This window comes from Tenrec ecaudatus, chromosome 1 (genome assembly GCF_050624435.1).
Source record: "Tenrec ecaudatus isolate mTenEca1 chromosome 1, mTenEca1.hap1, whole genome shotgun sequence".
NCBI lineage: Eukaryota > Metazoa > Chordata > Mammalia > Afrosoricida > Tenrecidae > Tenrec > Tenrec ecaudatus.
In genome coordinates, this window is record NC_134530.1 from 309,073,005 (window position 1) to 309,096,854 (window position 23,850).

General features: G+C 46.0%; 1 protein-coding gene across 1 annotated transcript; it reads right to left on the reverse strand.

Annotated features, from left to right (window-relative positions):
- Positions 1-3,250: 3,250 nt before the first annotated feature.
- On the reverse strand, positions 3,251-14,227 carry TRIM31 (tripartite motif containing 31). Its single transcript, XM_075543490.1, has 5 exons — positions 13,811-14,227; positions 12,871-12,966; positions 11,083-11,313; positions 3,998-4,040; positions 3,251-3,786 (listed from the first exon to the last, which is right to left on the reverse strand). The coding sequence occupies exons 1-5, from the start codon at positions 14,225-14,227 to the stop codon at positions 3,251-3,253; spliced, it is 1,323 nt and encodes a 440-aa protein (XP_075399605.1).
- Between the last annotated feature and the right edge of the window lie 9,623 nt (positions 14,228-23,850).

Below are 23,850 nucleotides of genomic sequence, written 5' to 3' on the forward strand. Positions count from 1 at the left end.
GTGGTACAATGGTTAAAGGCTAGGTCAGTAGGGTAAACTCACCAACAGCTTCTCAGAGGAGAGGAAAGGTGTGGCAGTCTGCTTCTTCTAAAGATCTACAGCCTTGGAAAGTCCCTGCAGTTCTCTGCGGTTGTGCAGTGCCGCCATGAGTCAGAACAGACCCCAGGGCAATGAGCTTGGTGGTGTTTAGAGACCACAGTCTGGGTGCCACGTGGCCTTGGTGGACAAAGCTAAGAAATACTTCTCTTTTTCATGTTTTTAAAAGAGGAAACACACCTCAAGTTCATACTGTTTTTTTCCAAATTAAAGATTACTGTTTTTATTTCATTTCTTTTGTCATATTTATCAGGAAAAAAAAAACCCTAATCTTTTAGGTTGCAAATCTTGGTTCCTACATTAACAGGACCTACTAGCATTATCCTACTGAGGTGAAAGAACTGAAGAAAATTTCAAGCCTCAATTTGAAATACTGAAGGATTCTATGGGGAAAATATTGAATACTACAGGAAGCACCAGAAGAAGATGGAAGGCATCTAAAAAATATTCACTATTCTAAAATGACTTCATGATCAAGAACGAATGGTCCTAAAGGAAGATGGTCAACCTGTACCAAAGGCATTAGTGGGAAAATGAGACCTCTTTAATTAATTAAATTTTTAAAAACGAGACTTCTGGAATTGATGGAATACCAGTTGAAATGTTTCACCAGAGTGATGCAGCACCAGAAGCATCTACTCACCTATGCCAGGAGGTTTCCAAGACAGTTGCCTGGACAACCAACTGGAAACAATTCATATTTGTGCCCCTTCCAAAGAAAGGTGATCTGACAGAAATGCAGAAAGTCTGGAACAATAGCATTAATATCATATGCAGGTAGAATTTTGCTGAAGAAAATTTAGTAATGGTTTTAGCAAGGCAGGGGACTGTGAGGAATGCCGGCTGGACTCAGAAGGCGGCACAAAATGAGGAATATCGTTGCTGACCTCAGATGGATCTTGGTTGAAAACGAAGAATACCAGAAAGATGTTTGTGTTTTATTGACTACAAAGGCTTTGAATGTGGGGATTACAACAAACCGCGTGTAACATTATTAAGAGTGCATATTCCAAGGGAATGCTGCCCGCTTTACAATCAGGAAAGGCGCGTGTCAGGGTTGTCTCCTTTCACCGAACGTATTCAGTCTGTTTGCTGGGCAGATACTCCAAGAAGGTGAACTATATGAAGAAGACCGTGGCATCTGGATTGGAGGAAGGGTCATCAACACTCAAATGACACAGCTTTGCTGGCTGAAAGCAGAGAGGACTCGAAGCACTTGCTGATGAAGACCAAAGATCGCAGCCTTCAGTATAGATTACATCCCAGTGCAAAGAAGACCCAAATTCTCATGACTGGGCCGATAGACAATATCATGATAAAGAAAAGAGTGAAGTTATATCAAGGAGTATGTCAAGAAAACATCCCAGCCCAGTCCAGATCAAGTCCAATACTACTCCACGAGTCTCTGTTCAGACTCATGAAGCCACATGTAATGATGCAGACTGCAGGAAGCGCACAGGCTGGTGAGTGCAGAGTTGTGTGGGCCTGATGGAGGGATACACATCTCCAGGGTTCACACAGGTTTCCATGTGGTGTCAACAGGAAGGTGAAAGCAGAAAGAGGCCCTGCCTCCAGCGAATCATTGATCTCCAAATGAGATCGTCAGGCTGTGACCTGATTGACAGGCTAGATTCCACCCCTACACGTCACGTTTACGTGAAAATTATGTAACTGCCACAGATGGTGAGACTTTGTCTCAGAGAGACTTTGTCCCTGGAAAATGATATTGTGCTTTGGAAAGTAGAGTGTCAGCAGATAAGAGGAAGATCCTTGAGGAGATGAATTGCCACCAAGGCTGCAACAATGGGCTCAAACATCCTAATTGTGAAGATGGCACAGGGCTGGGCAATGTTTAGTTTGGTTGCTCCTAGGTCTCTATGAATTGGAACCAAGTCCATCACCTAACAATAACACCAACGAACAAAACTGTCTATCATGCCTGTACAAAGGGCTTCAAAATTTCATGGAAAAATCCCATGAGCTTTTCACTTCATTTGCCCCCCCCAACAGTAATAAACTTAAAATAATATATCATTTTTATCAATGCGATTATTTAAAATGTATTAGGGATCATTCTTGTCATTAGTATATATCTCAGTAAGGATGTACAATTACTGCATTTAAAAAAATCATTTTATTGGGGGTTCGTACAATTCTTATCACAATCCATCCATCCATCCGTTGTGTTAAGCACATTTGTACATCTGTTGCCATCGTCATTCTCAAAACATTTGCTTTCTACTTGAGCCCTTAATATCAGCTCATTTTCCAACTCCCTTCCCGCTCCCCCTCCTTCATAGTTCATAAATTATTATTATTTTGTCCTATCTTACACTGCCTGACGTTTTCCTTCACCCACTTTTCTGTTATCCATCCCCCAGGGAGGAGGTTATATGTCGATCCTTATAATCGCAATTACTGTGTTTAAAGTCACTTAAAGTAACATCTTTTCGAATAGTTAAGCTATATACATCTAGGTTAATGTTGTCTCGTTTCAATTTTACTTTATCTTGAATGTAAACCGTTTGCACGGTTTCAAAGTCAAATACATGAAACAATGAATGAATAACTTGTATCTGTTCCACTAGGCTTCCCCTTACACCAAAAGCAAACACCAAGCTCATTGCCTTCCAGGCAATGCCAACTCATAGGACCCTACAGGGCTGGCGGTAGAACTGCCTGTGAGGTTCCAAGATTGTACTTCTTTATGGGAGTCGGAAGCCCCTTCATTCTCGAGCAGAGGGGCAGGCGGTTTCGAACAGTGGACCTTGGGATTAGTCGTCGAATGCATAACCACTAACTTCTTAAAATTAGTCTTTGGTTGATCTCTCCTTTCCAATAAATAAGGATAAGAAAACAATATATATACGGACTATTACCCACTTTGAGTTTTCCATTTAACCATGTATCCTAGAAATTACAGTTGCATACTCTGGCATCCCTGGGATGCAGGAGAGGTCCAGCCCCCTGCACCTGTATCTCAACTGACTGCTGGGTCACTTGGGACCGCCACCCAGCGTTGGACTTTCGGTTCCGATCCCATTTACAGTACTGCATAGGGGCGCCGAGAAGCGCAAAAGGAAAATGGGTGTCACCGCTGGAAGGGCCGGCTTAGCTGTCACCCCCCCTCGAGCGTCGTGAAGGAGGGCAATCACTAACGACTCCAGGGTCGCAGGGTGATCTGCGTGCCGGGGAAGAGGAGGCGGAAGAAGGGGAAAATCTGCCCCGGAAAGGAGGCGTGGAAGGTGTAGATGTGCTCGGCCGTGGCGGCGTCGTAGAAGGCCACCTCCCCGCGCTCGTGGTCCACACTGACGCCCACTCGGCTCGGACGGGCCTGCAGGTCCTTCCGGGTGCCGCCCTCGACGAGCGCCTGGCACTGCCGTGCGGAGAAGCGCAGCGTCCAGAAGCCGGCCGCGGGCTCCAAGGACAGGAAGTCCCGGCGGGCGGCGTGCTCCGAAGCCACGCCCACAATGCACGCCCCGCCCTCGGGTCCGCGGAGCTCCGCCTCCCAGGCCTGCTGGCCGCAGGAAAGGCCTGGTGAGCCCACCACGCAACGGAAAGGATTGAAACGCGCAGGTTCGTCCGGCGCCTCTGAGTTATTAGAAGAGATAGCGCCCAGCGTCACGGTCTTCAGGTCCTGAGAAAGGATGAGGTCCGGGTGGGCTGAGGTTGCGTCAAAGGTCACAGGAGCTACGAGAGACCCAAGGAAAAAGGGGGACCCCCTCGCTGGGTCAAGTTGGGCTCGCTTGGAAAGGCGTCAGAGGGTGGCTCTCCCCTCCACCCCCGCCAGCCCTTCGTGTCCCCAACGTGTGCTAGCCTCTCCTGGTCTTTGAAATCAGTCCTTAAACGTCCTGGCAGGGTGGTGTCAGCCCAGCATGTAAGGTTGAGGACATCTGCTTACCTTGCCCAACTCCTGAAGCTTCTGATGCCTTAGCGAAAACAAGCTTTGGGGCGAGCACAAGAGATACCGAAGGGGCCCTGGTGGCGCAACGATTAAGCGCTCCGGGGCTCTCCCAAAGGTCCGAGTTTCAAACCCGCCTGCTGCTGACTGAGCAAGGACCTGCTCCTCAAGATACAGGACACCCTCTGGGGCTGTTCTACTCTGTCACACATTGTCACAGTGAGTTCAAATCCCCTGGAGGGCGCACAAGAGTTACTGGGGCTATGATTCCAGTCATTTCGTAAACCGGGTCCCTTCAAAAACAGGGTTGGGTAAGTGGGGGTTGGAACAGCGAAGGAGGAACAGGCAGCCCTTTTCCTTCATCCATGCATTGCATCGGGATTCTGAAGTTGAGAAATCGTTTAGCAAGGGTAGCAGCGCCCCATTCGCCTTCCACAATGGCTTCAGTAGCAATGACGCCAATATCGATGATGCCTCTAGGAACAGAGGCCTCATTCAGTCCCCTGGCTTATTACCTAATTCTAAACCCTTGTTGCCTGGGAACCATCGTGGTTGCACGGTGAGCATCAAGAATAGAACTGTGATCTATAGGTCTTTCGGTGGCTAATTCCCCCCGCCCCGAATTATATCACCAGGCCTTTGTTGTGAGGCACCTCTGAGTGGACTCAAGCATCCAAACTTTCAATTAACAGCTGAGTATGTTCACCTGATGGTGCTGCCCAGGAATTCCCAGACACTTTCCCGACAAGGCAGCCCTGCCTAGGAGATACTGCATGCTGCGTTCCAGAGAGTGTATCAAAATATAGTGAGTCACACAGATCTTCCCAGTCCCCAAGTGCACACAAAAGGCTGGGAATGCGTGTGCAACAGACGTGCAAAAAAGTTTGAAATATTGTGAGAATGGCCAAGGTGAGGCACAGAAACAAAATGAGCATATGCTTTGGGGAAAATGGCAACCATAGACTGGCTCATTGCAAGCTTTGCTACCACAAACCTTCCATATATTTAAAAGCAACAACAAACAACATGCCCCCATGCCCCCACTCAGTATCTGCGAAGTGCAATAAAGTGAAATGTCATATAACAAGGTTTGCTGCTGTTAATCCCTCCTTACTGAGCTTGGGGGCTGGGAGAGATGTTGTGTATGAGAATGTAGGGCACCTTCTAGGGGGTGGGGGGGCTGGCAGGTAGTGATGCAGCCAGGGTTCACACATGGCTAAACTGCCTTGGCAAAACAAGGGGATTTAAGGAGCACGTGGAAAGGTGGAATTGAAAGATGCATGGATTTTTTTTCCCATGAATTTTTTGAAGTCTCCTTTGTTTAAACTAGAGGGTGGAGGGGAGAGGAGATAGGACTTCCTTAAGCACCAGAGGGCACCCCAATAAAGGGGATAAGGAGAAGTCCAGCTTTGGGGAGGAGGATTGTGTGGTGTTTGGGGGAAGCATTGTCTTTTCACCCTTTGTTCGATCAAAGTGACAGCACCCCTCCCTCAGGTCTTCATGCCCCTCATTTTCACTCTCAGAAAACTGGGCCTCTCTAGCTCAGCCCCATTCCCCTCCAAGCAAGGGCTCGACCACTCTCCGCCACTCACTCTGGGCCACTGTATGCCCGTCCTTTTCTGTGGCTCCAGTGCTCTTGAGAGACTCCTCAAAGCTGGCTAGACGTTGCGGAATCCCAGGGAAAGACCTCCTGTTCTGGGGCAGGAGCAATTCCATAGGGATGGGTTTCCGAATGGACGGGTGCCTAGAGAAGCTCAATATAACGGAGGGCCATTGATTGGCGGATGCTTGTTCGGAAGGTCTGCCTTCAAGGGAGAAGGAAAGGAGAAAAGAGAGGTTAATGGGAGCCAGGGAGAAACATTTCTTCATAGCTAACCTCCTGATACAACAGAAAGGATAAAGGTTAGATTCACCGTGTGCCAGAACCAGCTAAGAGCAATTTGATTAGAAATGCACCATTTCCTGGAGGAAGTTTATTTGGGAAGGAGTGAAGGACTTGGATAACATGCCTGCCCCTTGTTCCTCCTTGCTACCCCACCCCCATCCAGCCTTATGAAATTTTCAAGAACTATGGATTTCACAGTTCCGCATTCTTCTACCAACCCCTAGTCCTTCTTATCAAATGAGTTCCTCTCCCAGTTCTTCCCTCTTCCTTCTTCTCAGGAGGGTATGCAGAGAAATTACTCCCACCTAACTCTGATCAGAGAGGATGGTCTGGCCTCAGAAGTATGGTCTTCCGGCCAACCTGGATCTCCTCTTGCAGGTGGCTCAGCACATTCCCATTCTGTAGTCTGGGCAGAGAGGGCACCTGGGAAAGGCCCTGCTCCTACATTGTGACACTCCCCCTTCCCCTCCTACTCTTGGAGGTTCCTCCTATAGGCCATAGGAAGCCTGAAGTGTCAGGAGACAGAGGTCCTACCTGGAGAAGGTGGCTTAGGTCCTGAGGTTTTCTTCGATTTAGAATTATTCTCTACCACAGTCCCTGGAACTTGGGGTGAAATGAACTCGTTTTAGTCATGATAGCAAAAACTGAAAATTAAGAACAAAACCTAACATGCTGCCATCAACAATCACAAGAAACAGTGGCTCTTGTGGAGACTGTCCTGCACCCAGGAGGGGAGCATGGGGACCCTTCGGTAGGGGTGTCCTTGGTCAGCCTTTGATGCCTCCATGGCCCAGGATATTTCACTTTCCACAGAACCAGAGGCCTGAAGTGCTACCCAAAGGTGCCCTTCGAAGCCAAGACCTCTTCTGGCGCAGAAATGGACAGGGTGCATCATGGAGTTTCTCGCGTTGGAGATGTGAGTTCTAATTCTGTTTCTTTTAATATGACCTGGGCAACTCCCCTTACTTTTCTGGACTCAGAAGGGCCTCAGTCGTGGCCTATTTTGGGGGAGTTGTGGGATTTTGAAATACTGGGTGTGGTGCGCAAAGCATAGAGTGGACCTTTGAGAAATGGTTCCCCTGGTATTGTCGTCTTACGTGGCAGAACCAACTGTGACCACTTCCTAGGCATAGGCTGCCATGTCATGGGTCTCTGTTGGAGCTGCCATGACCCCCCCACAGAAACCTGTATTCTCTGGTAGGGTGGGGACAGGAAGTGGCAGTTAATACATGTAGATGGGGCTGCTTCCACCTCTCATATCTTTCCTCCCTTTCTCTGGGGAGTGAGGAAATAAGCGTCAACCATCACTTTGGAAACCTTCAGAATCTGGGCATTAGACCTGTGACTGCTGGCCTCCGTGTTAGTTGCAGAGTTGTGGTGTCTGCCTTAGGGTTTTCTAAGCAGATTGGCAGACTTTTCTTTTGAGGCACCTCTGGATTGGTTTGAAACACCGGCCTTTTGGCAGGTAGTTGAGCACAGAGATATTTCCCCGCCCAGAAACGCCTTTTGGTGAGTTTTGGGCGTTTAAAAGATAAAACTCATATCCCTGCCTCGGTCTTCTCCATTTCCGAGTAGTAGGCATGTGTCCACACCTGGGCCGCAGGTAACCACAGAAATAAGATTCTTCCCTTTTGTGTTTCTCCCACGCCTCAAGGGATAGAAGCAGCCTTCAAACCCCACATACAATTCTTTGGGGAGTCCTCACTCGCGCCTCTAAAAAATTTGCTTCGGCCTTTCTTCTTCTCGGGCTGTATGTTCTCTGTGGGGAGAGAGTGGGATGAGATGGAGAGGCGCCCCAATTCCAGCTTCTAGCTCCCTAAACTGCGAGAACACACAGCTCCGTCCCCTGAAGTCGCTTGCCTATAGGTGGTGTGTCCGGTACAGCTGCACGAAGACACAAGCACAGAATTCCTAACATCCTGCATTATTCTCAGCTGCAACCCCAGACAAGTTCTTGAGAAATAGCTGGGCCCAGACTGAGAACCTGAGCCCCCGCCCCGCCCCCACCCTCATCCGCTTTGCTCAGCTGCTGTTTCCCTGCTGTGCTGGAAGAGGACTCCCTACTAGTCTTCAATGGCTTCCTCTTTATTTGTTGTTAGGAAGAGACAGGGCTCCAGTGTGTGCCACAGAAGCAAAAGCTACTTGCCAGGGGTCCCACAGGCCCAACGAGGGTGGGGTAGGGGGGATGATGAAGGGCACAGCCGGAGCACCCCACCCCCCTGGCCACAGTGGTCCACCTCATAACTAATACAGCCATGCTGGGGAAGGGGGTTACCACGAGACATCGGTTCAGTCCCTGCTCTGTGAGTCTTATAGAGTCAAGGAGGTAGACAAGTAAAATCAGATTAAGGTAAGTGCCCGCAAGGAAGTAGGGCAACCCATGCAATGTGCTGGACGAGGGAGGAGTCTGGCATTTCTGCAAAAGGTCCTGGCCTTGACAGCTGTGTGGCACGCATGGGATCGCCATGGCTCAGCACGTGCCCCACAGCAACCGCAGTACTCGGGGCTGGGGATTTGTGTGTGATAGAAGGCCATCAATCAGGAGACAGGAGTGCCTCAATCTTTAGTGATTTAGCAAACGCTAGAACCATCGCTAGCTACCCAAGCCATTGTCCACGGTGGGTGGGGGCCCTTCTCACTGTGACAGACTACGCACAAGTCAGCCTTGGGTGCTGGAGTCAGTACGCTCAGCTGCTAAGCCAGGGTTTGAGTCTACCCAGAGGTGGCTTTGCCTCAAAGCCCAACGATCTCCCACAGACGGCCAGCCCCTAAGACCCTTTGGGGGCAGCGTTCTGCTCTGACACACTGGGAGGGACATGAGTCCGAGTGGACTCTTCAGTGACAGGATCACCACTGGCGTGTGTTGCGCAATACTGAAGAACTGGATGAAATTGCCAGCGGCCAAATTATCTACCTTCATAATCGGGTTGGGAAGGCTGCCCCTGGTGGGGGGCAGCTCCCCCAGTTTGCGATACAGATGACTCCGCACTATACCGTCTCCCGACTGAAAATCATCCCCATTCCAGCCCCCATAGAGGTGCTACCATACAAAATGTGTCCTGCTTGTGTCTGGGCGCTCACTCTGAGGCCAGAGGCTGTCTGCAATCAGGTTCTATTGTCTGTCCCACCCAAAGCACAGCCAACTCCCTTCGGATACTGCTCATAGATTGTTCCCCTGGAGAGAGTTCAGGGACATCCAAGGTTAAGCCGCCGACTAAACTCTATTACCTGCCGACTCTTTTCGACTTGTGCCTGCTGGAGGCTCAGAAGCCCCATGCCTATAATAAGCCCATTGGAAAATATGCTCTCTTGATCCTGACAACGGGAACAGTGAGCCCCTGTCTCCACCGCTTCTGCTCTTTATTTCCTGTAACGCACCACAGCTCCTGGGGACCTTGGGGGTGTAGGGCCAGTGCCCACAGTGCGTGGACAAATCACGCTTGAGACAGAGGGGGGAAGAGCCTTGTCCTTACCTCTGCACTTCTTCATGGAGTCCAGGACGGAATTGTGTCTTGATTTGGCCTCACCGAGTGTTTTCTCCAAGTCCAGAGGAAGTGGGGTTGGGGAGAGAAATTGAAACCCTTGGCTCCTGAGAAGACAGGGCTCAGTTGTGTGGTGAGGTCAGGAAGGGGGGTGCTGGGGAGGGAGGGCCCTGACAATGAGAGGGGGATATGAGGATGAGGATGGAGTCCTGGAGGTGGGTGTGAGGGAAGTCAGGGGTTAGAAAGCTGGGCGTGAGAAGGCAGGGCTAGGGACATGGGGCCAGGGATGAGGGGGGCACATAGGGAGTGGGGAGGGGTCAGAGCAGAGGAACAAGGGGTCAAGGAGCGTCTGGTGGCAATGTTAGACAGAGACACAGGTGTTGGTGAGGGAGGTGTTGGTGAGTACTGAGCGTTTTTGACTACAATGTGAGTGCATGTTGATTGTTACATGTATGAATAAGTCAGCATGAGAGGCACATGGGAAGGCCCAGCATACCTGTTCAACATATATCTGATGTTCTAGGAAAGAAAGAGACAAAACACAACCTCAGCTCTTGGCCGCTTTCCGGCAGGCACAGAGTAAAGAACATTCCTGGTGCGGGACAAAGAAGCAGGTGGAAGGTGAAGCCAACCTCTTTGTGCCAAGACGGGCCAGTGGGCAAGGAAATGACTCACTCGGAAGAGGAGTTGGGTGGCGATCAGGGGAGGAAGAGCAAGTTCGGAAGACAAGCTCTGTATCTGACATCAAACCAGGGGCGTACTGCTCAGAGACTGGAGGGACCCCCAAAGTTATGGCCCTGACCCTTCAGGGTGGGACTGGAACTCACCTCCATGTGGGCATAACCTATCATTGAACATCAAAAGGTCAGCATTTAAGCCAAGGACAAAGTCCAGAGGGTTGGGAAAGATGGAGAGATGGAAACAGGATGTGGGATGAGATGGTGCTTCTAAGGAATTGCAATGATGAGTTGAATCGGGGCGTGCACCTGTTGTTGAACGCAATACGGTGATCTGCTCAATGCACCTTCGCCCACTTCACAGTAAAAGGGAAACACAGAGCCAGGAGAGCCCTGCTCGGCTGCCAGGGGTGTGGAGGGGGCTACAATGACTTCCCAAGGCAATCATTCTTTAAAGAAAGCAGTCGCTTCTTGCTCTGCTGGGAGTGGAAGGTGAAAAATGGCGGTCCTTCGCTGATTCTGAGCATCAGCCAGGCCCACACTGTCCATGTGTGGCTACTGAAAAGTGGCCAGTGTTTTAAACACTGAAGGCATTAAGATGCTTTCCCTGCTCAACACAATCTTTCTGATTCAAAAGGATTGCATTGTCTGTCAACCACTAAAAATATAGTGTTCCAAGTAAGCTAATTGTGCAGAGGTGGGCAACGTATACTAAATTTCTAAGACTTGTTATTAAAAAAATAGTCTCTAATATCTCATTAATATTTTAAAATATTGGTTACAAGTAGAAATGGCAGTATTTTTAAATAAAGTGTCTTATACGAGCCATATTTTAAAAGTCAATCCCATCCATTTCCCTAGACGAGGCATCTAGGGAAAAATGTGACAGTGAGGTGTGACTCACACCACGTATATCTGAGTTACAGACTTGGTGGTTTGCATGATGATACTGGTTCTTGCTGGTATTTTGCTAGGTGGCCCTTCTGTGACCTGTGAACAGGGACGGGCTAGTCTGTAGCTCTGCCCCTAAGTGACACTCACCCACAGCAGGTCACTGGGGGTCATTTGCTTCTTGGCTTTCAGAGATTGGATAAACCGATCGAGGAAGTTCAGTTGTGCGTCAATGCTAGTGATGTAGAGGTTGCTCGCATTTTCTCCTTCTTGAGCAAGCTCATGCAGTCGTGACATGAGAGCCGTCTCCTCCTCCTTGAGGACCTGAAACTGCTGATTGAATTCTGCCGTGACTCTTTCGATTTCCTGTTCCACCTGGGCCTGGGGGCAAGGAGAACAAGGATGGAGCAGGCACGAGGATGGCCCGCGATTATCCCCTCTGTTATTGAAAATGTCAGTCTTATTAAGTTTACACTTGAATTAAATGTCACTTAAAAGCAGTGCTGTGGGGCAGATTTGAAAAGGAACATTGAAGAGCGCTTTTTTTTAAGCATTCATCACGAGCTCAATAGTAGGCTAATTTATTTATGATTGAGCTTTTTCCCCCCCTTCAGGCAAGCTACTTTGCATTTCCAAAAGGCTTTTTCGAACAAAAAAAAAATCTTATCATAGGGAATGAGTGGGGGGGGGGGCGAGTGCTGCAGGGTGGGAACCCAAAGCCCATTTGTGGGCAACTGGACATGCCCTTACAGAAGGGTCTCTGGGAGGAGACGAGCCAGAGAGGGTGCAATGTAGCAACGATGAAAAATACAACTTTCCTCTAGTTCCTAAATGCTTCCTCCCCACCCACTATCATGATCCGAATTCTACCTTGCAAGTCTGGCTAGACCAGAGGATGTACACTGGTACATATAGGAACCAGAAACACAGGGAATTCAGGGCGAATGATCCCTTCAGGACCAGTGGTGTGAGTGGAGATACTGGGAGGGTAGAGGGAGGATGGGTTGGAAAGGGAGAATCGATTACAAGGATCTACATGGGACCTCCTCCCTGGGGGATGGACAACAGAAAAGCAGGTGAAGGGAGACGTCAGACAGGGCAAGATATGACAAAATAATAATTTATAAATTATCAAGGGTTCAAGAGGGAGGAGGGAGTGGGGAGGGAGGAGGAAAAATGAGGAGCTGATGCCAGGGGTTTAAGTGGAAAGTAAATGTTTTGAGAATGATGAGGGGAATGAATGTAAATGTGCTTTACACAATTGATGTATGTGTGGTTTGTGATGAGTTGTATGAGCCCCTAATAAAATGATTTAAAAACCACAAAAGGCCTTTTTGTTTATAATCTCCTTTCAAAAAGATTAGGAGCCCTGGTGGTACAATGGTTACGTGTTGGGCTGCTAACCAAAAGGTAAGCAGTTTGAAACCACCACCCACTCTGAGGGAGAAAGATGAGGCTCAGAATCAACTCGATGGCAGTGAGCCCCCAAAGACTGGTCCTTTGACATACACAAAGATCATAGGTAAAGAAGCTGGGCGGAGTTACAGTATCTTCATTCCTTATCGGTCTCTGGTTAAGGCACTCACAGAGGTGAGCCTGAAAACCAGCATTTCTGACACCAAGACCAGCCTGTGTGCTCCACACACCATGACCATCAGGTGGAGGAGACTACAGTGGTCAGCTTTGTGCAGTAACTCGAGGTCAGATGTGAAGGTGCTGCGGCAGACAAGGCAAACCCTCCTGGGGAGAAGAAAGTACATACACACCCTAACCCATGACCCTGCCACACGGCTTCTGTCCCCTCTGAGTCACTTTCTTTGGTACCAGGTCTTCTTCTGAGCAGCCAGGATAATAAGAGATCTAAGGGCATGAGGGAGGAGAAGAGTTTGCTTCCAAGGACCACAGGACAGAATGAGCCACATATCAACCTTTTCTTACCATGAAGTCTTCGATCTTCTGTTTGCCTTGGGTTTTCACCTGCATTATCGCCTTCTGCTTTTGTTGCAAGACCTCCAGTTGGGAATTAAGTAGTTCCTGTGGGAGAGGGCCTTATTGGAAAGCTGTGCCTGAGAGTCCTCTTGGTCTCCCAAAGCCCCCTGATCTTTCAGGAAGGCATGTGAGACTGGGTGGGGACCCACCTGGCTGGATGGGATGGGGAGGGGAGAGACCTGGGACCCCAGGCACTTAGGAGAATGTGTCATCCATGAGTGATTGCAGTTGATATATGAATGAGGCTTTAAGGTTAGGAAAGGATTTTCACAGACTTTCTGCCATTTGTCTGGTTGGAAGTAAGTTGCATTCTGTTCTGTTTGCCCTCTTTGAAAGGTGTGACAACCATGCCCCAGAGAAGTCAAGTTACTCATTGATAGTCTTATAGAAAGCTCAGGAACTTAGCCTTTGAACTTAGACCTTCTGATTCAAAATCACATGTCTTGGGGGAGGGGGGAGAGGGCAGGAAGGGGAAGAGAAAAATGAGGAGCTGATTTCAGGAGCCCAAGCAGAAAGCGAGTGTTTTGAGAATGATGAGGGCAACGAATGTATAAGTGTGCTTTACACAATTGATGTATGTATGGATTGTGATAAGAGTTGTATGAGCCCCAATAAAACGATTTGAAAAAAAATCACATGTCTTTTTCACTCTGCTTTCTGGTGTGACTTAACAAGACTTCAGATTTTGGAAGCAAATGATACTCCAGAGATAACGAGACACTCCCTCCCCCTTCCCCTCAAGAATGTTGACCCTGCTTGACTCTGCACGGGGTGTGGGGGGTGAGCCACAGTGGTGTAGGCCCAGAAGAAAGAGGTATCTATAACTCCCACATCCACCCTGAACTTCTGATCCAACAGAGGAGGCCAGGAAGGAATGCCCAGTGTTTACCTTGTACTTTTGGGCAGCATCTTCCATCACGGTGACTTTGTGTTGTTTGTGTTCCTTGGATTCCCGACACACGATACAGAGAAAGTTCCCGTCGTTCTCACAGAAGTAGTGCAGCTGCTCCTGGTGCTTCTGGCACTTTCGTTCACCCCTTCCTGGCTGCTCCTCGCTGGGACACATCTCTTGGATCATCTCCACCAGATTCATCAACACCCAGTTGGTCGTCAATGCGTCCTTCCGCACAGGGTGCTTACAGAGGGGGCACTTCAGTAAGCCGACTGATGGATCCACATTCCCAGTGAGGCATTTGAGACAGAAATTGTGCCCACAGCCAATGGTGACAGGGTTCTGAAAAATTCCTAAGCAGATGGGGCAGATCACCTCCTCCTGCAGCTTAGTGAACACCTGGGAACTGCTCATGATGGAGCAGGAGGGCTGCGTCCAGACGTGTCTGGTCTGTGGGAAGGCTTCTCTGATTAGCACGGAGGTGGACTGTGGACACGGGTTCTTGCAAAGGAGAAGGAAACGGAGATCAAGGTGGCCCAAGAGGCTACCAAAGAGATTAAGGGGTTGGGTGGGAGAGAAACATAAATGGATACTTTATAAAAAGAGTCAAAATTAGAGCATAGGGACTCTTAAAGGGAAAAAGACCAGGTGGGCCAACCTACCTTACTTCCTCTTGAGAACAAATAAATGCTGTGATTGACTCTCTGCTGCTTATAAAGCAGGGAAAGCTCTCCTGAACCTTGAACTTTATTAAAATGTTTATGAGGCAGTTAACTGGTATCTAAATGGCCAACCGACCAAAGTCCCCTGGATAGGAGACTTCCCAACAACTTCAATAAGGAATAGAAAGGCTGGGTGAGGTCCCCAGAGGTCACATCAGAGGAGGCTGGTCAGAAGTCCACAGCCATGGTTTGGGGCATTTCTTGTCTACAGAGCCAACCCTTAAAGCTCGTCCTGTGTGTGTCAGAATAACATTTTCAAAAGCCGGTCTTCAGAAGTATACCCCCAAAGCTTTCTCGTGAGGCATCTCTGGAAGGACTTGAACCAGCAGACTCTCAGTGAGCTGATGAGCGTCTTAGTTATTTACACCACCCAGCAGAGGAGGGCAGGATCGATTCTGTACCTCAAACACGTTGGTTCCTCATTTTGAAGAGTTCTTTGAAGACAGGGACACTGTCATCTACTCCAGGGATTTTCCCATCACAAGAGAGAAACCATCGTCCCTCTCACGGGGAGACTCCTAGTCCAGGGGGGAAGGCAAGGGCACAAGAAACTCCTCTACAAGGCTCTTCTCCTGGTTTGCACAATGTCCTTGACCCTAGTGAGTCTTGACATCCCCACAGAATCAGCCACAATCTGTCTTTCCTCCTTTCCCTGTATGTATTGAATATGCTGGTGGCTCGGTGTCCATCCTTGGTTTTTGCTGGGAAACTACACCCTTGGTAAAAAGGAGGGAAGCCCCAGGATGACACAGAGTGACACAGTGCCTATCACCATGGATTCAAACATAACAAAGACCATGGGGACAGCTAGGGACTGGGCCACATTTCTCTCGGTGACACTGATGGGTGCCATGCCCTGGAATGGGATCCATTACTAAGAGCACCAAGAGCCGTAACGACAGTCCAGGCGCTCCATTCCCACAGTGAGTTATATGCTGGGCAACCCACAGGGAAGTTAGATCCTGTCCTATGTGGTCGCCAGGAGTCCCCCTGGCATCAATGGCAGTTTTATGTCTGTGTTTCTTGCTGATTCTCGGTGCTCCTCTGAACTGCTGTAACTTATGACTCCCGCCCAGACCAGGAAACTCTTTAACCAGCATGTACTCTCTTCTGGGCCTGAAGGCAATTGTGTTTTATAATCTTTCCTCCTTCCTATGCGTCTTCCTCCTGAGTTTCAACTAGTTGACTGTCTCCTGAATCTGCCCTCTGTCTTCACTAAGAAGCAGCCCTTGATTTAACATGTAATAATATATTTCATATATTCATCTTTCATCAGAGGAGTTGTAGCTGATTTTATGAAGATAGGCAGAGACATTCTAATGTGCCTGGGACACCCCCCTGACTTCCCAGCTTGGTCTTGGAATCATTATTAATATTGTCTCTATCCACTCTCAAAGTGTCCAGTTTACCTGATACCTGATTTATCTTAGTTGGAGCACTGTTGAAATGATCCCATTAGTAGTATTTTCAGACCTGCCGTTCCTCCAGGCCTCTTTAATTGTCTGCTGTGAGGCGGAATGGAGCATCTTAGGGAGATGGTCCCACACAGGGGCTTCACCAGTGGGCTCCAATCTAACAACAGCGTTTCCTTCTCTTGTATAAAAATAAACAGACCAAGAAACCTCACTGCTGTCTAGTTAATTCCAACTCCAAGGGATCTCAAAGGGTTTCTGAGCCTGTCACTCTTTACAGGTGTAGAAAGTCTTGTGTTTCCCCCAACACACCAACCGGTGGTTTCGAACCGCTCATCTTGAGGTTTGCAGTCCAGAATGTAAACCCTCCACCACCCCTACTTCAGTTGTATAAGTTTGCTATTTTGACTGCCTGGCCTTTAACAATAACAGCATTTGTGTACGGATCCATAGTTTATACTAATCCTAAACTGCCCTTGGAGATAAAATTTAACTTTTAAATTTAAATCGAAGTGGCACACTGATTTTAACAACGGCCATGATTTGGATGCTTTCAGTGTGGGGACCAATTTTCTTTACTCGATTTGTTCCTGTCTGCCAGCTCCCTGAAGAAAACCAACCTTAAAAAAAAATTAAAAAACAAAAAACAAGGAAAGAAAGAGAAAAAAGAAAATCGACCTTAAAAAACAAAGAAAGAAAGAAAAGAAAATCGACCTTATCACCCTAGTTTACAGAATTAATTTGCATATGTTATGCATGCATTAAATAACAAATGTAATTCTCCCCATAAATCCAAAGTATCAGTAAGCACCAGCAATGTAAATATTGTCCACTATCTTTTAAAATAAAGCTATTAGGGTCTCATTAAGGATTCTATGAGAGGTGCTTTGCTCACCCATTTTTCTTTCTTTTAAGTTCATGTATAGGTTTATTTTATTTTCGTGTGTAGTGATTATTTTTTGATGTGGCAAACATATACACAACAAAACATTCTCCAATTCAACATATTCGACATGTATAATTCAGTGCCATTGATTATATTCTTCACATTGTAGGACCACTATCAATACCCTTTTCTGAATGATTCCACCACCATTGACATCAAGTCACCCTGATCAACAACTCTTCCTCCGTCACGCATGGTAACCGTTGGTCAAATTTGCTTTTTTTTAGTAGTTTTCTTGATATAATATTCATATACCATACACTTTCATAATTAAGTTGCGTTTCTTTTTTAAAATAAATCATTTTATTGGGGCTCATACAACTCCTATCACAATCCATACGTACATCAATTGAGTAAAGCACCCTTATACATTCGTTGCCCTCATCGTTCTCAAAATTCGCCTTCCACTTGGGTTCCTGGAATCGGCTCATTTTCCTTTTTTCCCTCACTCTCACTCCCTGGTCCCCCCTCCCTCATGAACCCTTAATAATTTATAAATAATTATTTTACCTTATCTTACACTGCCTGGCATCTCCCCTCACCCACCTTCCTGTTGCCCATCCCCCAGAGAGGAGGTTACATGTAGATCCCTGAGATTGGTTCTCCCTTTCTACACCCCCTTCCCTCCCGGTGTCGCCACTCTCACCACTGGCTCTGAGGGGTTCATCCGTCCTAGATTCCCTGTGTTTCCAGAACCCTACTGCACCGCTGTGCATCCTCTGGTCTAACCACATCCGCAAGGTAGAATTGGGATCATGATAATTGGGGGGGAGGAAGTGTTCAAGAACTAGAGGCAGGTTTTGAGTTTCATTGTTGCTACACTGAACCCTGAGTGACTCATCTCCTCCCCACTACTCATCTGCAAGGGATTTCCAGTTGTCTACAGATGGGCATTGGGTCCCCATCACACACTCCCCTCATTCACAGTGATGTGATTTTTTCCCCCGTCTTTGTTTTTTGAAACCTGGTCCCCTCGGCCCTTCATGATCACACATGTTGGTGTGCTGCTTCCATGTGGGCTTTGCTGCTTATGGGCTATATGGTTGCTTGTTTACTTTCAAGCCTTTAAGTCCCCAGACGCTATATCTCTCAATAGCCAGGCACCATCAGCTTTCTTCACCACACTTACTTATGCACACATTCCTCTTCAGCGTTTATGTGGGGAAGGTGATCACACAATGATGGTTTGTGTTCTTTGGTGTCTGCTACCTGGTCCGTTCAACACCTTGTATTCACTTAGGCTGTGTGCTTCTTCTCTGTGGGCTTTGTTGCTTCCAAGCTAGATGGCTGCTTGTTTGCCTTCAAGCCTTTAAGAACCCAGACACTATATCTTTTTGATAGACGGGCACCATCAGCTTTCTTCACCACATTTGCGTATGCACACATCTGTCTTCAGTGATCATGTCGGGAAGGTGGGTATCATGGAATGACCGTTTAGCTGAGCAAGGTGCTATTGTATTGAGGGAGTGTGCATGAGGAGGCCCAATGTCCACCTGCTACCTTAAGTTGCTTTTCAAAAGAGTTGTGCATACATCATCACAATGGATTCTAAGGCTCCCTACCTCCCCACATTCATTGTTTGCTTCTCAAATCTCCTTACCCCAAATCCACCCCATTTCCATGTCCCCAATAAACCATTCCACTAGAGTCTCTATGAATTCACTCCTTCTATGTTTCACAAACTGGAACAATTAAAAACAAAAACAAAAGGAAACAGAAAGAAGGAAATAATAAGAACATAAAGAGAAAAATAAAAATAGAGAGTAAGAAAGAAAACACCACGAACAATATTTTAAAAGCCAGAGAAGAAATTTCTGTCATGGAACCAGTGAGAAATATTTGAGTTGTTGAAGAAAACTCTGGTTGGGTCAAGAAGGAGGTCAACTGACCAAGTATCATTATATCGTGATATGATTCACCATAATCAAGTGAATAGTAATCTCTGTCTGATAGTAAAGCTGCTTGAGTCACTTGCTTTGCATAGAAGGGATCTGCCAGAGGTTTAATCTGACCAGACAGTCTGCAGATGGACTTTGCACTCTCACTGTCCTCCATAGCCTTCTACAGGTTGGTTGCTAATAATTTATGCTGATACTGGTCCCTTCATCTTATTTGGATTTTGTTATTGTCATCTTTGGATTTCACGGGCTAGTGTGGACTTAGTTGACATCTGACTTACCTGGCTGCTTGTTTGAATACAAGCCTTTAAGACCCCAAACACTATTCTGACTAATAGCCAGGCACCATCTGCTTTCTTCACCACACTTTGCTGTAGCACCCTTATCTTCAGAAATCATTTCTTTAAAAAAAATCATTTTATTAGGGGCTCATACAACTCTTATCACAATCCATACATACATCAATTGTGTACAGCACATTTGTACATTCATTGCCCTCATCATTCTCAAAACATATGCTCTCCACCTAAGCCCCTGGCGTCAGCTCCTCATTTTCCCCCTCCTCTTTGTTCCCGCCTCCCTCATGAATTTATAAATTATTATTTTGTCATATCTTGCCCTGTCCGACGTCCAGAAATCATTTCATAAAGGTCATTTTTGAGCAGGGCCATGATCTAAGAACTAGTAGTTATGTGGGAACTAGCTAGAGTTACGTGGGAGCCCAGCATCTGGCTGCTTGTCCCCAGGGCTATGAATGGCTCAGGTTTACTTTTTCAGTCACACTGTAATAAAAACAAAAAAACAACACAAGAAACAGCAATAACAAAACAAAAAACAAACAAGCTATCAAACAAATAAACAAACAAACGCCTCCCAAACAAAGAAAACCATTGTCAATCATCCCCATGGCATATAAGGTGATAGCATTGATAACATCAATAATTTATTTTTAAAAATTTATCCAATGGCATAGAATTTAAGATACTGTTGATATGAGGCGTTTATATAAATATAGTCCAACTGCAGGCTGCAATCCATGAGCTGGTGCTTTGTACAGACTGATTTCTTAATTGAGTTCTGTTTACATGGGTGTTCTCCAGTCTCTCCCGCTCAAATGTGGGTGCCTGGAGCCTCTGTGGGTGGCCTCATGACTGCTGCTATCACCGCTCTTTGTTTCTCCTGCACGCCGGCAGCCTCTGTGTTGTCCGTGGCGTACTGGGCAAGAACCTGCCTGCTTCTGTGTGCTGGTACCGGGGCGCACCGCATCCTTGTCAGATGAATGTCAGATGGGGCCGCTCTTCTTCTTCCACTCTTCTCCAGGGCTGTGACCGATGACGTAGCCTTAACAGTCTTACCCGCGCCTGGTCACGGCCCCTTGCTCCGCCCAAGAATTGCTGAATACAATACTGCATGTGTTGCATTAGCACTTCCCATACCTATGTGGTAACGCAGCGCATGCAGTACCACAGTGCATACACAACGCATCATGTATATCATGAGCCCTAACACAGGGCTGCTCTATGCAAACAGTCATGTCATCACATTCTGGAATATCATCAGCCTGCGTCAGGCCTCCGTCTATACACGCTGCACTGTGTACATGCGGTAAGGCAGCGCATGTAGTAATGCAGCACATGCAGTAACACAGCATGTATAGTTATTGTTGATACCATATTGTTTTTGCTGACCCTCTTTTCCACTTACAGAGGTAGTTTACTGATTTTCTTTGAAATAAATATTCAAAAATATTTAACCTACTGATGGCTCAATTAATGTAATTTTATTGGTATCTATTTTTATTGTGAAATTACCAGTAGCTGCTACATTTCCTATCCTAGGCTTATACTCGAATCAATAAGTTTTCCCAGTTTTTGTGTGGTAAATTAGGTGCCTTGGCTTAAATTTGGGTCTGCTACTACTTGAGTATATACGGTAGATAACTGCTTGTTTGAAGACAAGCCTTTAAGATGCCAGACTATTCTTTCTGATAGCTGGGTACTAACTAGTTTCTTTGCCACACTTTGCTTAGCACGGATATCTTCAGTGATCTCTTCACAAGAGTGAATATCAAGCAAAGCCAAGAACGAATTGTTCTTCTATTGGGGCTAGAATTAAATGTAAGCCCCAAATCCATTCATATATTTATGTTTTTTATATATGTCCTGGTTTACTTTTGAGGCATCATGATCATTTTCTGATAGAGAACATTGTGTATCATCCCCCTGTGCATAAGGTAATTCTATTGATAGTGTCATTAACTTAGCCAGTGGTATAGAATTTAAAACCCTGTTAAGAAAAGTAAAGCATACAAGTATAGTCCAGCTTCAGACTGCGAAGCATGAATGGTTGACTTGTACAAACAGATCAAACTCAAGTGACTAGATACTCTTTACACAGAGACTGGGGGTTCATGACAGGGCAAAATAAAAGCTAACGTTTATTGTATGTTTACCATTTTCTAGGCATTGTTCCAAGCCATTTGTGTATATTAGCTCATTTCTATAGGCAAGTGTACATGACCTATCATTCTGAGGACAAGTCAACAGAGATTTAGAGAGTTTAAGTAATTCACTCCAGGTCACCTAGTTAAGTATTAGTAGGTTGAAGGCTTAAACCCAAGTAAACTCCAGGGGTATTTATACCAAAAGTGATTCTGCTCGGCAAAATAAAAGCTTATACATGTGCACTCAAAGACATACACTAAGAGTGTGGCATGTAATATTCTTTACAAACGTAAAATGCTGACCATAATCTAACTCACACTCAATGGAGAAACAGAAATGTTAATCCAGTAATGTTAATCCAGTATTCATACTGTGAGAGGCTGGGTTGACTATAGAAACAAATCCAGTGACACTCGTAGATGTGTAAGAAAGAGCATTATATAAAGGAGTAATTTATTATCAAGAGAACATCCCAGCCCAGTCTAACTCACATCCATAAGTCAGGTCTTCAGACTCACGCAGCCACATGCAATGATGTAGAATGCAGGAATATCACAGATTGGTGGGTGAAAAGTCTAGCGGATCCAATGATGGTGGTACTGGAAGCAATCAGGGTCACCGATTAAGAAGGTGAAGGTAGAAAGGGGGAGATTCCCAGTACGCTCCTTGTGAAGAGGCCATGCCCACAAGGAGGCACCATCAGGCTGTAACCTGATTGGCAAGCTAAACTCAACCCCCTACACTTTTATTTTTTTTCAAGTTGACAAGAGATTATGTAATGACCACAAATACAGTGCACCAGCTAAGTAGAATTCCATAAAATGCAATTAACGGGTTATTTAAAAGCCTATTATGAGAAGAGTCAAATGGAAATAAGATTTCAAAAAAGATTTCTATGCTGCAAGTCTAGGACTGGGGAATACGCATGAGTTGAAGGTAGTGCACAGAGAAATATGCCCTAGCCAGCCAGTGCTCCTAAGGAGGGCTAAATGTTTGATAAAGACAGAGGTGAAGTGATAAAGACAGTTGCTAAGAGGGAGGCTACTGATCTAAATGGCACAATTGGACGACTTGACTTGATAGATATTTTCAGAGCTTTCCACCCACATGCAAAAAAATTCACATTCTTTTCAAGTTCACATGCCACATAATCAAAAGGAGACCACATGCTGGGACACAAGTCGAACTTGAGTAAACTGAAGCACATAGAGATTATACAGACATCTCTCTCCGATCATTGTGCCATAAAGCTTGAAATTAACAGAAAGACAGTGAAGAAAACAAGGGTCAAAAATTGGAGGATGAACAATTTCCTATTGCAAAAGGAGTGGGTATTGACCCAGATCAGAGATGAAATGAGGAAGTTTCTAGAAACCAATGAGAATGAAAATATGACATACCAAAACCTGAGGGACACAGCAAAGGCATTTATCAGAGGAAGGCTGATAGCAATAAATGCACACATTAAAAGACAAGAGAGACTCGTGGATGATATGCTGACATGAAACGTACACCAACTACAGCAGAGTCAACAGACCAACCCTACTAATAACAAGAGGATAGATATAATAAAAGTCAGAGAAGATATACAGGAGAGGGAAAACAAGAAAACTATGGAAAAAAGTAATGCCGCTAAAAGTTGGTTCTTTGAAATAATTAACAGAATTGATAGACTTCTGGCAAACCTAACCAAAGAAATGAAGGAACAAACGACATTTGCAAGGATGAGGGATGAAACAGGGGACATTACAACAGACCCTAATGAACTCAAAGGGATAATTACACAGTACTATGAAGGTCTATATTCTAACGAATTCAACAATTTGGGAGACATGGACAAATATTTGGAAACACAATCCCTCCCTAGACTATCCCAGATGGATGTCAACAACCTCAACAGACCCATAGCAAAGGAATAAATAGACAAGGTAATCAAGGGATTACCAACAAAAAAAAACCCTGGGCCAGATGACTTCACAGGAGAATTCTACCAAGCATTCAGGGAAGAACTGACACCAATCCTATAAAAGCTCTTCAGAACATAGAAAAAGATTGAAAACTCCCAAACTCTTTCTATGAAGCTAGTATAATTTTGATACCTAACGCGGGCAAAGATGCCACAAGAATCGAGAACTATAGACCAATATCCCTAATGAACATCGATGCAAAAATCCTTAAGAAAATACTGGCCAATAGAATACAAAAGCATATTAAAAAAATAATTCACCCCGACCAAGTGGGATTCATACCAGGGATGCAGGGATGGTTCAACATACGAAAGACCATCAGTATTATTCAGCACATTGGCTGGAAAAATGATAAGAACCACATGATAATATCAATAGACGCAGAAAAAACATTCGACAACATCCAACATGCATTCCTGTTTAAGACACTTAAGAAGATAGGAATAGAAGGAAAATTTCTCAATATTATACAAGTCATCTATGAAAAACCAACAGCTAATGTGGTAGTTAACGGAGAAAAGATGAAAACAATTCCACTGAAAAAGGGGACCAGACAAGGATGCCCCTTGTCCCCACTCCTATTTAACATCATACTGTAGGTTCTAGCTAACAACATAAGACAAAGGAAAGATATTAAAGGTATTCAGT